We start from the raw sequence: 13,615 nt of genomic DNA on the forward strand, positions 1-13,615 counted from the left end.
GATACAACAGGTCTAATATAAAATCAAGAAAAAACCAATCTATTCCTTTCTTAGGAACGTTTGTCAGGAATGGGCAGGAATTAGGTAGAAAGGTGTGTAAATGTTTCATTGTTTGTAGACACTGCCTGTGATGGTTCTTACTGACTGTCAACCTGATTGGATTGATTGACACAAAGTATTGCTCCTGGGTGTGTCTGTGAGGGCGTTGCAAAGGAGATGAATGTTTGAGTCTGCTGGGAAAGGCAGGCCCCCCCGACCCTAATCTGGGTGGACATAATCTAGTCAGCTGCCATCGAGGCTAGAATATAAAGCAGGCAAAAAAGTGTGAAAAGAGACACTGGCCCAACCTCCCAGCCTACATCTCTGTCCCGTGCTGGATGCTTCCTGCCCCCAAACATCCGACTGCAAGCTTTTCAGTTTCGGGACTGGGACTGGCTCTCCTTGCTCCTCAGCCTGCAGACGGCCTATTGTGGGACCTTGTGATCATCTGAGTTAATACTTAATAAACTCCCCTTTGTGTATATATATATATTTCATTAGTTCTGTACCTCTAGAGAACGCTGACTAATATACAGCCAAATCACTCCCCAAGGAGACTGTGCAAATTCACAGCAGTAACATTGAAAATGGATAATGAAACCAGGAAAGCAAACAAAGCAACAAGATCACCCAGATATTTTAAAAAACTTTTAATGTTGGGTTGACAGGAAACAAAAGCCCAAAATGCTAAATACTAGAAAATGACCGTGATACAAGCTCTCCATGAAAGAACCTGAGAGCTTGCAGCGCGCAGGTGAAAAGTTAGAATCTCACGTGCTCACAACATTAAGCAAGAAAGAATGAAAATACATGGAATGAACATTCAACTCAAGAAGTCATCCTGTGGGGAGAGTGGATATCACATGAAACCCCAGAAAAGCAGGTGGAGGAAATTAATGCACTAAAACTTGAGAAATGATTTGTCACATAATTTAAACATTATTTGAGAAAACTAAAATTGACGAAGATAACCAACTAAAATAATGACAGCACAAAACAAGAAGAATGCGAGCTTCTTCATACACTTGGAGGATGTGGAAGGATTATAAACAATTACTTTGCTCTAATCTGCACTGTGATATTTGAAAACTTAAGTAAGTATGAATGACTTTCCAATGAAGAAGTAGAAATACAGACAGTTTTTTTTTTTTTTTTAATTCATTTCCTGGCCAGGTACAGAGACTTATGCCTGTAATCCCAGCACTTTGGGAGGCCAAGGCAGGCAGATCACTTGAAGTCAAGAGTTCAAGACCTGCCTGATCAACATGGTGAAACCCCACCTCTACTAAATATACAAAAATTAGCCAGGCATGGTGGTGTATGCCTGTAATTCCAGCTACTTGGGAGGCTGAGGCAGGAGAATCGCTTGAACTTGGGAGGTGGAGGTTGCAGTGAGCCAAGATCGTGCCACTGCACTCCAGCCTGGGCGACACAGTGAGACTCCATCTCTAAATAAATAAATACAAATGTCTCTCCATTAGACAGAAACAAAAACCCTTTGCCCCCTCTAAAACACACACAGACACACACACACACACACACACACACACACACACACACACACCCCATGCCCAGAAAACTTTAGCCAATCAGATTTTCCACAACAGAAAGAAGAAAATCCACCAAAATCTATGTATGAAGAAAGCACAATATTGAAATATATTACGTGCAAACATATAACACACATGAATTTGACTTTTGAATGTTGACACAATAATCCTAAAGAAAATAACAAAACTAAAGTGTAACAGCAAATAAGATTGGATTGAAGGATGATGGATTTTATGTCATTATATTTAATTCACCAGATTAATAGGTCAAAGTAGAAAACCATGCAGTCATCGTGTTGCACCCCAAAAAAGCACTTGACTGAATTTCATACCCATTCCTGACAACGTTCTTAAGAAAGGAATAGATACATTTTTTCATTATTTTATAGATGAAAACCTGTTGTAACCTTCACAAAAGTGTTAGAAGAATTTTTTTTTCATGATTTTTTTTTTTTTAAGATGGAGTCTTGCTCTGTCGCCAGGCTGGAGTGCAGTGGCGCGATCTCGGCTCACTGCAACCTCCGCCTCCCGAGTTCAAGCAATTCTCCTGCCTCAGCCTCCCGAGTAGCTGGGATTACAGGTGCATGCCACCATGCCCAGCTAATTTTTGTATTTTTAGTAGAGACGGGGTTTCATCATGTTGGCCAGGATGGTCTCAATCTCCTGACCTCTTCATCCACCCACCTCGGCCTCCCAAAGTGCTGGGATTACAAGTGTGAGCCACCGCACCCGGCCTTTTTCATGATTTTATATATGAAAGCCTTTTGTATCCCCACAAAATTGTTAGAAGAATTTTTTTCATAATTTTATATATGAAAACCTGTTGTATCCCCACAAAGCGTTAGAAGAATAAATACATTTTTTCATGACTTTATGTATGAAAACTTGTTGTACCTCCACAAAGTGTTAGTAGATGCATTTTTTTCATGATTTATATATGAAAATCTGTTGTATCCCCACAAAATGTTAAGAGAATAGACACATTTTTTCATAATTTTATAGATGAAAGCCTGTTGTATCCATGACTGTATGTATGCCCGTATGAATCATGAATGAAGGAAGTTAGCATGGCACAGAATTAACATAAGTAGGTAGTTTAAATATATAAAATATGAAAGGTACAAATCAATATAAAAATGTGAAAACGCTGTGAAGAGATACAAAAGAAGTCAACTAAAAAAAGAGCTGTATCGGGCCGGGCACAGTGGCTCATGCCTGTAATCCCAGCACTTTGGGAGGTTGAGGCAGGGAGATCATGAGGTCAACAGATTGAGACCATCCTGGCCAACATGGTGAAACCCCGTTTCTACTAAAAATACACCAATTTGCTGGGCATGGTGGTGCACCTGTAGTCCAGCTACTTGGGAGGCTGAGGCAGGAGAATCGCTTGAACCCGGGAGGTGGAGGTTGCAAGTGAGCTGAGATCACACCACTACACTCCAGCCTGGCGACTGAGTGAGACTCCATTTCAAAAAAAAAAAAAGAAAAAGAGAGAGAAAGATGTATTTTATTCTTATACTCTAGACTACAAACATTCCTAAATTAATCTAAATTTAATGTAATTCTTATAAAAATATTAACAGGGTTTTTCTTAGAAAATGGGCAAGCTGATCCTAAAATACAAATGAAAAATTAAACAGCAAAAGACGGCCAAGAACATCCTGAAAAGATGAATGGGAAAGGCAGTGAGCCTTGTCATACATGAAAAACTATCATTCTCAAGCTACTGTCATTAAAATCATGTGGCATTACCTCATTTGCAGAGTGATCAGTGAGAGACAGGAGAGGACAGAAAGTCTCCCCACCAACCCCTGGGACATACAGGGAGTTAGTGCGTGATGTAAACTGCATTTCAAATCAGTGGGAAAAACATGGATTATTCAGTAAATGGTTTGAGAATAATGAGATTACCCCATGGTGGGGGAAATACTAGATAGAGATGAATCTCTTCCTCTTTCCTATACAAAAAGTGCATCCCTGGGAGCCCAAATATTTTAATGTAACAGAGAAAAAAATTCCCACAAAAGTTTTAGAAGAATATGAGTGTTCTTTTTTTTTTTTTTTTTTCAGTAATGTTGAGTATGGGCAAAGCTGTTCTAAATATTACAGGAAGACCAGAAACCATTCATTTAACCACAGAAAAATAGTAAATACTAGAATGAAAAATAAAATGCCACTTAAAGATTCAAAAGGCTAAGGATAAAGTGAAAAGGCATACTTGCTGTCTACTTCACTAAGGGCACTATCTTTCATATGTAAAGAGTTCCTATAGATCAATAAGAAATGGACTGATAACACATAAAAATGAACAAAGTGCAGTTCAAGTGGTTTCTGGAAATGGCTTCTCAACACACAGACCCTCAACCTCAGTCAAGGTAAGAGAAATGCAATGTTAACAGAGTTGATTTGATATCATTTTTCAACTGAGAGATTGGCAGTGACCAGAAAGTTTGCAGGGCTCCTAGGAAACAGATCTGAAGCATCCTTTGAGTCCTGTGAATTTGCACAATGTCTGGGGGAGTGATTTGACAGTGTCCATAAACAATTAAACATGCATTTTTTTTTTTAACCTAAGAAAGCTACCTTTGACATTACAACAAATTCACTTACATGAGTTCACAATCATGTACTTCCTAAGATGTACAAGATGGACCACATTTTCCCGACACTGAAGACTTGACCACAGCTTAAGTGGTTTGGTTGAATACATTATGGCCCAGGTTGCAATGGATCTTCTGCCTTGTTAAAAAGAATGAATGTGTCAAGGGTCTTTTTGTTTACTGACACTGCCCAGCATGTACTGAAGCTCAGTAAACAGTTGCAGAATAAATCACAGAAAAGCCTCTCTCCTTAAGAAGTTAGAGATTGGCTCTCATACCAACAACTACCATACTATTCCAAACACTATTATTTCAAAAATTTATAAAGTATTTTATTCTATGTTCTATTAGTCCTTAAATATCATTTCTTTTTTTTTCTTTTTTCTTTTTTTTTTTTGAGACAGAGTCTTGCTCTTTCACCCAGGCTGGAGTACAGTGGGGCGATCTTGGCTCACTGCAACCTCCGCCTCCTGGGTTCAAGTGATTCTCCTGCCTCAGCCTCCCAAGTAGCTGGGACTACAGGTGTGCATCACCACACCTGGCTAATTTTTCTATTTTTAGTAGAGTCGGGATTTCACCATGTTGGCCAGGCTGGTCTCAAACTCCTGACCTCAAGTGATCTGCCTGCCAAGGCCTCCAAAAGTGCTGGGATTACAGATGTGAGCTGCCATGTCTAGCCCTTAAATAACTTTTTAATCATCATTCCCAAAATCATTGGACTTTCTTTACATAGAAGTTCCAAAATAATGAAACAAAGAGTTGTTTTACCCAGGTATTTAATGATCCAACAAGCCATATAATTTAAACTTTAGTTTTCAAATAACCCACTCTCAATAAAATCATGTTTATTTTTATGTCCATGAGAAATTAAAATGAATCATCTACAAAGATGGACATCCACCCTCCACAAAAAAATAAGTCTTGTTGACACATTTCTTGGAAGTATAGATTTATTTGTAAATAAGCCCTAATTTGACATATCTTAAAAAAAAAAAACTTTTTTTTTTTTTACTATTATTATTATTCTGCTTCTTGTTTAATGAGCCATTTATGTGGATAGTATGATTATAATACTTACAAAAATGTCAATGTTATTCATAGAATGACAACAGATTTAATGTATTTTTTCTTTTTATTATTCTAAAGTTAGTTGGTGTGAAGAATCTGACTTCGAAGACAATTCTTGATGATTCATTGGGGAAGACTAGAAACACCACCCTCTAACTTTATAACAAGTGATGGTCACTCTGCAAAGCGGCCAGGCATGCTCGTTAATCCAGCTTTCAGCCCTTGAAGATTCACCAGACTAAGGATTAAGTGAAAAGTAATATGTACCACCTACTTCACTAAGGGCACTACCTTTCATATGTAAACAGTCCCCTATAGATCAATAAGAAAAGGACCCAACACCTGTATAAAAACAAAGGGCAATTTAAACGTTTTCCAGAAATGGAACGCAGATGATTTTATGAAGATAGTCCATTTGATATCATTTTTCAACTAAGAGATTGGCAATAATCAGAGAGTTTGTAGGGCTCTTAGGAAACAGATCTGAGACATCATTCAAGTCCCAGGCACTTGCGAAACTTCTATGGGGAATGGACTGACAGTATCTTTAAAAAATTAAACATTCACATCCGTGGTCGGCCCCCTCAAGGGTGGACAGGATGAGGCATTTGTGATGTGTCAATACATCCTGGAGAATCTAGAAGGTCATCTCCACACACCTGCACCACAGGTGGCATCCTATAGGTATTTGCTCAAGGAAGCAATGAAAGGGTAAGATAAATAACCAAGGGGTTCCTGCCACTGTATTCACCCGATTTCACACACTCCAAGTTACCACTAGTATCAAAATCAGAAGAAATAACTCCAATGCCAGAAAAAGCCAGCTGGCTGTGCCCATCAATATCCTGAGAATGATGGGAGGTGAAAAGGTGCTGAATCCTCAACAGCAGGGAGACTGCTTGGATGACCCCCAACCAAAACTGAAATTGAAGGCAGAGTTTCTGAGCTTAGAAATGGGAAAGACCCAGCATTTATGACTGACTCCTTCATCCAACCTCTTCCCCCAAATCAGACGATTTTTGACACGGGTATGGTAACACCATACCTTTGCGTAGACAGATTCATGGGAAACCTAGCTTTTGTGACGTGCAGCAGTTTTTAACACCATCATCAGTGGCAAAATGAACATTCCCTTGCAATTGCCTTTCTCTGCATGACTATTTTAACAACTTCACGTTAGCCTGCCTGTGCGACAGAGGACATACTGATGATATCCTCATTTTCCGGTGGAGGAAAGTTTATGAAGTCAATCCCATTCCGAATATCAGGACTTTAGATCTCTATGAGATTAGCACAAAATGCAAGTGGAGCCCTCTCCAAGCTTTCATAGAGACATGTATTTTGAAAGCCTTAATGGGGAAACAATTCTTAATGTGGAAAAGTTGTCATGTATTGTAGAGAAGAGAACAGGCTTTCGGTTAATCCCAACTTGTTAGAAAGGGTACGAGGGTTTTCTCAGCCACAAGGCTATGTTACCCCCACATTAAACCCAGCTTTCACATCGAAGTAGTTCCACACTGTGTAAACACTGGACAGACTGTTCGTAAATTTGTGATATTCAACCCATATGAAACTCAAGAGAACACGGGGAAGTATCTAGGTGCAGGTGAGTATCAGGATGCAGGAAGTACCTGGATGCAGGGAAGTATCTGGAAGCAGGGAGTATCTGGACTCAGAGGGTACCTGGATACAGGGGGTAGCTGGATACAGAGAATATCTGGATGCATGGAACATCTGGATGCAGGGAGTTCCTGGATACAAGGGAGTATCTGGATGGAGGAGAGTAACTGGATGGGAGGGAGTATCTGGATAGAAGGGAGTATCCAGATGGAGGAAAATATCTGGAAGGGGGTGTGTGGAAGGAAAAGCATACATGAATAGAAGAGAGTAACTGGATGGAAGAAAGTATCTAGATGAAAGGGAATATCTGGATGGAGGAGAGTATCTAGAAGGAAGGGAGTATGTGGGTACAGGAGAGTAACTGAATGGAAGGGAGTACCTGGATGGAGTATCTGGATGCAGGGGGCATCTGGATGCAGGGAGTACCTGGATACAAGGGAGTATCTGGATGAAGGAGAGTATCTGGAAGGGAGTATGTGGATAGAGAAGAGTGGATGGGAGTATTTGGATGAAGGAGAGTATCTAGATGGAAGGGAGTAATTGGATGAAAGGGAGTATCTGGATGGAAGACAGTATTTGGATGAAAGGGAACATCTGGATGCAGGGAGTATCCAGATATAGGGAGTATCTCAATGGAGGAGAGTACCTGGATGTGAGGAGTATCTGGATGCAGTAAGTACCTAGATTCATAGAGTATCTGGATTCAGGGGAACAACTGGACGCAGGGAGTATGTGAACTCAGTGGGGGTACCAAAATGCAGGGAGTATCTGGATGCAGGAAGCACCTGGCTATAAACCAAAATCTGGATGGAGGAGAGTATCTGGATGTAGGGAGTAGCTGGATTCAGACGAGTATCTGAATATACAGGAGTATCTGGAAGCAGGGAGTATCTGGACTCGGGGCAGGGTACCTAGCTGCGGGGAGAGTATCTGGAAACAAAGTATCTGGATGGAGAAGAGTATCTGGCTGGGAGTATCTGGGTACAGAAGAGCACCCGTCCCAATGTGGCAGGACGCGGGAAAGGAAAAGAGCCCAACAAGGACATTTTGGAAATAAAGAGCTAACACTTAGGCTGAAAATTTGCCTTAAAGCCCCAGAAAAAGAACTTGGAACCCATCCTGTAAATTACCACAGCCTTCTTTAACATGCACCCATGGCAAAACACTTAAGTAAAAAAAAAAAAAAAAAGTACTTGGTTTCTAATTTCTTTTTATTAGTCTGACATGAAAAAGAAATATCCCTACAAATGAAAGAAATATTGAAGAAACAAATTGAAGGGCTTACCTTATTTTAATTAAAAAAAAAAAGTCAGGGCTACCAGGGAAGTTTCAGACGTGCTCAATGGACACGTGATTTGTAAACAGCCGAGATTCTGGGGGACAGGGGGTGCCTCGGTGGGGTTGACATTTGAGTTACGGGGACTTCATAATGGCCAGCCTTTCACATCCCATGGGAAACCCCTCTCCCACGGGCCTTGGAGAATGGGGGTCCAAGTGCCTATCCCCCTTTGGATGTTTCATCATTAGTAAACATCATCCGCCCAGCAACAACAAGCAAAGCACATCGCAAGATTAAAACAAAGAATCCGCCGTGAACAGAAGGCCTCCGTCTCTGCTCTCACGCAAGTGTCCTTCGGGGAGGAGCCTCAGGCAGCTGTTCTAACCCTGCCGCCAAGCCTGGGCTGTTTCTGCCGACAGTCTTCTATTTCTCTAAAAGAGTACGCTGAACTGTGAGAGACAGAGAGAAGAGAAAGTCATTCCCAGTTCCCTGAGCACTCACGTGGACATAGTTCCTAAAACTTTCAGGAGCCGGTGGTTTTATTTCTGCATAAGAAAAATGGGCCCAAAACTCATCACGAAAAAGCAAAACCCTAACTCTCAATCAACTCAATCAATTTCATTGAATGATGCCATTCATACAAAAAAAAAAAAGGGGTACTGCAGAAAAAGCAGAAGGAAAACGGCAGAAGGCAATTTCCACTAACGACGTCACAGAGACAGTAACAAATGCCTATAACTTACCAAATGGAAGAATAAATCTTCTAAATGAGAGTGTGCAGTTTTTATTGATTTGCAATTATGCCATGAGATTTTCTGGTCCGTTCATTTAAGTTTTGGAAACTTTATTCTGCATGTCAGTCTTAAAATTATTTTGGAGGGAGAAGCTGGGATTTGGAAGAAGGAATTAAGAACAATGGTATTTTTCTTCCAAACAGGCTGGCAGAAAACACTGGAATGCCAAGCCCTTCAGGTAATGAGGGCCCCACACATATATACCAATGTACTGGCTACTGAAGCCAGACAACTTCATTAGTGGGCAGAAGAAATCTTCCTTTTCTCTTCAAGATATAGCTTGTTCTAAACATCTTTCCCTGACTCGAAAGAGCACTCAACAAGACACTAACTTTCTTTTATTATTATTATTATTATTTTTGAGACAGAGTTGTGCTCTTGTTGCCCAGGCTGGAGTGCAATGGCACGATCTTGGCTCACCACAACCTCCGCCTCCCGGGTTCAAGCGATTCTCCTGCCTCAGGCTTCCAAGTAGCTGGAATTACAGGCATGTGCCACCACGCGTGGCTAATTTTGTATTTTTTTTTTTTAAAGTAGAGACGGAGTTTCTCCATATTGGTCAGGCTGGTCTCGAACTCCCAACCTCGGTCTCGAACTCCCAACCTCAGGTGATCCGCCCGCCTCAGCCTCCCAAAGTGTTGGGATTACAGGCATGAGCCACCGCATCTGGCGAGACACTAACTTTCTAGAAGTCTCTATCTTTAAAACTGAATGCCAGGCATGGTGGCCCATGCCTGTAATCCCAGCACTTTGGGAGGCCAAGGTGGGCAGATCACTTGAGGTCAGGAGTTCGACACCAGTCTGGAAAACATGGTGAAAGCCCGGTCTCTACTGAAAATAGAAAGAAAATTAGTGGGGCATGACGGTAGGTGCCTGTGGTTCCAGCTACTCAGGAGGCTGAGGAAGGAGACTCACTTCAACCCGGGAGGCGGGGGCGGCAGTGAACAGAGGTCGCACCACTGCACTCTGGCGACAGAGAGAGACTCCATCTCAAAAAGAAAAAAAATTAAAATACTTTAAATCATTTCACTAAAAATACATCTCAATTTGACAGCTCCTATTAAAAATAAACGTTGCATCTCTCAGGCAAATGAGAAGGTTCCAATTATGTACAAATGAAAGACAAAACACACGCACATATATACACACAGAAATCTTTCTTGCCATTTTCAAAAGTGCTTCTAATGGCAAAATGCCTTTTACCCTGAGAAGCCTCTCACGAATTAAATAGTGTCTTCTTAACCACATTTTCCACCTGGTTGAGAGGAGTTGTAGAAAGTGATAGCAGGCTGGGTGTGGTCGTTCACGCCTGGAATCCCAGCACTTTGGGAAGCTAAGGTGGGAGGGCTGCTTGAGGTCAGGATGGGCAACATAGTGACACCCTGTCTGCGCAACCTAGTGAGACCTTGTCTCCACAAAATAAAAAACCAAATCAGTCGGGCATGGTGGTGTACGCCTGTGGTTCCAGACAATCAGGAGGCTGAGGTGGGAGGATCCCTTGAGCCCAGGAGGTCGAGGCTGCAGTAAGCTATGATCGTGCCGCTGCACTCCAACTTGGGCGACAAAGTGAGACCCAATCTCTAACAACAAAAAAAAGTTGACAGCAAAACTTGACAAGTTGTATTTCAGGAGATACATTTGAGGAGGACTTTTAATTCCCAGTGCATGCCAGCCAGCTGTGGACTTCCCGATGATGCAACAATCGTGTGCCACTCGGAACTTTTTTTTTTGAAACAGTCTCACTGTGTCATCCAGGCTGGAGTGCAGTGGCACGATCTCGGTTCACTGCAACCTCTACCTCTGGGGTTCAAGTGATTCTTCTGCCTTAGTCTCCCAAGTAGGTAGGATTACAGGCGCCCACCACCACACCCAGCTAATTTTGTATTTTTAGTAGAGACGGGGTTTCACCATGTTGACCAGGCTGGTCTCGAACTCCTGGGAAAACTTCCTTAATATTTTGTTAAACAGAGACTTAGGCACATACAGGTCTTCTCTGAAGGCCCAGGCCCTAGGAAGTTTATACATTCATTGTCTCTTGAAAGTATCCCTCAAAAGCAACGAGACATAAAGGAAGACCTTCAAAGCCATGCAACCAAATTTGAGAATGTGAGCAAGATAGCAAGATGGGAGAGCATGGAGAAGATAAAATGGGAACACTGGCCACATGTGCGGACCGCTGTTCCCCGTCCTTCTTACCAGCTGGCTCTGCGTTGGCGTTCCGGTGGCTCTCCATGTCCACCTCCCCTTGTTCTGCTGAAAACAAGAAGAAAACACACAGAGAGGCTCAGTGCGACAGAGAACCCTCTCCTCAAAATACACACAAAATACTTGGGCTTTCCTGAAGTTGATGCTCCTATTGCTTGGATGAGAGCACTCAGTTCTGAACCCCAAGACCCACTGGGAATATGGAGTCTAACACTCAACTAAGTGAAGACTTTGCCAGTATTTTTTCTTTTTCTTTTTGTATGAGACGGAGCTTGCTCTGTCACCCAGGTTGGAGCGCAGTGGTGCGATCTCCGCTCACTGCAAGCTCCACCTCCCGGGTTCACGTTATTCTCCTGCCTCAGCCTCCCCAATAGCTGGGACTACAGGCACCCGCCACCACACCCGGCTAATTTTTTGTATTTTTAGTAGAGATGGGGTTTCACCATGTTAGCCAGGATGGTCTCAATCTCCTGACCTTGTGATCCATCCGCCTCGGCCTCCCAAAGTGCTGGGATTACAGGTATGAGCCATCGCGCCCGGCTGCCAGTATTTTTTCATGCATGGCACAGGCAGAGATAAACTTCAACAGGGTAATCCAAGCAGCTTTATTTTCCTCTATTTTAAGGGTTGCTTTCTTCTCCCTAAACACTGAGGAACACGCACATGGAAGCCCTTTCTATACATATATAAAAAAAAGTACATGCATCTATGAAAATAAGATTCTTAATAACTGCCCCCAAACTCATCAAACAAATGCAGATGGCTGGGCACGGTGGCTCACGCCTGTAATCCCAGCACTTTGGGAAGCTGAGGCAGGTGGATCACTTGAGGTCAGGAGTTCGAGACCAGCCTGGCCAACATGGTGAAACCCCGTCTCTACTAAAAAATACAAAATTTAGCTGGGTGTGGTGGCGTGCACCTGTACGCCCAGCTACTCGGGAGGCTTAGGCAGGAGGATCGTTTGAACCCAGGAGGTGGAGGTTGCAGTGAGCTGAGATCGCACTACTGCACTCCAGCCTGGGTGACAGGGCGAGACTGTCTCAAAATAAAAATAAATAAAAACAAATGCAGAGGCTGGGCACAGTGGCTCACACCTGTAATCCCAGCACTTTGGGAGGCCCAGGTGGGCAGATCACAAGGTCAAGAGATCAAAACCATCCTGGCCAACATGGTGAAACCCTGTCTCTATTAAAAATACAAAAATTAGCTGGGCGTGGTGGCGTGCACCTGTAGTCCCAGCTATTTGGGAGGCTGAGGCAGGAGAATCACTTGAACCCAAGAGGCAGAGGGTGCAGTGAGCCAAGATCATGGCACTGCACTCCAGCGTGGGTGACAGAGCGAGACTGTCCCAAAATAAAAATTAAAATAAATAAAAATAAATGCAGAGAATCTCAGCAGATTAGCATCTTTTCAGTACCTGGGGAAAGGGGACTTTCTTCCTTTATCTACCCCCCACTGATCATCCTTCTCAGGTTGAATCGGCTCTCCTACCCCGCCTTCTACCTCCCCGAGAATGCAGAGTGAGATAAGTGAGGACTCAGACCACTAAGAACCGCCCCAGCCATCAAAGGACAAGAGAGCCAAGGGGTCTTGTGTACCCAGTTTTCTTCCTCCTCCAGCATTTTTCCCAGTCTTGTTTCTATTCCCAAATTTCTTTTTTTTTTTAATTATTATTAGTATTTTTTTGAGACAGAGTTTCGCTCTGTCGCCCAGGCTGGAGTGCTGTGGCGCGATCTCAGCTCATTGCAACCTCCGCCTCCTGGGTTCAAGCGATTCTCCTGCCTCAGCCTCCAGAGTAGCTGGGATTACAGGCACGCATCACCATGCCCAGCTAATTTTTTGTATTTTTAATAGAGATGGGGTTTCACCGTTTTAGCCAGGATGGTCTCAATCTCCTGACCTCGTGATCCACCCGCCTCAGCCTCCCAAAGTGCTGGGACTACAGGCCTAAGCCATGGCGCCCGGCCCTCTATTCCCAAATTTCTATTAAAAAATGTTTCAAACATGCCACAATGCAAACAGGGTCATCTCCCCAAATGTTGTCGGTGTCGCTTCTTTTCCGACGCACAGCATAAGCCAACAGAATTGGAAACGCGAAAGAGATGCACAGATCTATATATATTTATTTCTTTCCAGTGTTGGTGTGAAGAAACACCTACGTTTTCAACACAAAGAGAAGCAGCAGAAGCAGCTCATTGAATCTGTGGCCATGCGTTTCCCACTCACAAAGACCGTACTATTTGTAAAACGGCCCCATCTGTGGTTCGAATGCCTTCATAAAGGGACACGTTTGTATGGTGCAGCAATGTAACTTTTTTTTTTTTTTTTTTTTTTGAGACAGAGTCTCGCTCTGCCACTCAGGTTGGAATGCAGTGGCGTGATCTCAGCTCACTGCAACCTCCGCCTCCAGGGTTCACGCCATTCTCCTGCCTCAGCCTCCCGAGTAGCTGGGACTACAGG

The 13,615-nt window shown here is 42.9% G+C and overlaps 1 protein-coding gene across 1 annotated transcript in view; it reads right to left on the reverse strand.

The window, feature by feature from the left end:
- Positions 1 to 8,070: 8,070 nt before the first annotated feature.
- Positions 8,071 to 13,615, reverse strand: part of LOC139355308 (CD99 antigen-like) — a 51,942-nt gene continuing 46,397 nt past the window's right edge. Inside the window, exons 10-11 of the mRNA XM_071088541.1 lie at positions 11,147 to 11,203; positions 8,071 to 8,605 (exon numbers count right to left, since the gene is read on the reverse strand). Coding sequence (XP_070944642.1) covers positions 8,580 to 8,605; positions 11,147 to 11,203 — 83 coding nt within the window. The 3' untranslated portion in view covers positions 8,071 to 8,579. The remainder of the gene's footprint in view (positions 8,606 to 11,146; positions 11,204 to 13,615) is intronic.

This window comes from Macaca nemestrina, chromosome X, assembly GCF_043159975.1.
Source record: "Macaca nemestrina isolate mMacNem1 chromosome X, mMacNem.hap1, whole genome shotgun sequence".
NCBI lineage: Eukaryota > Metazoa > Chordata > Mammalia > Primates > Cercopithecidae > Macaca > Macaca nemestrina.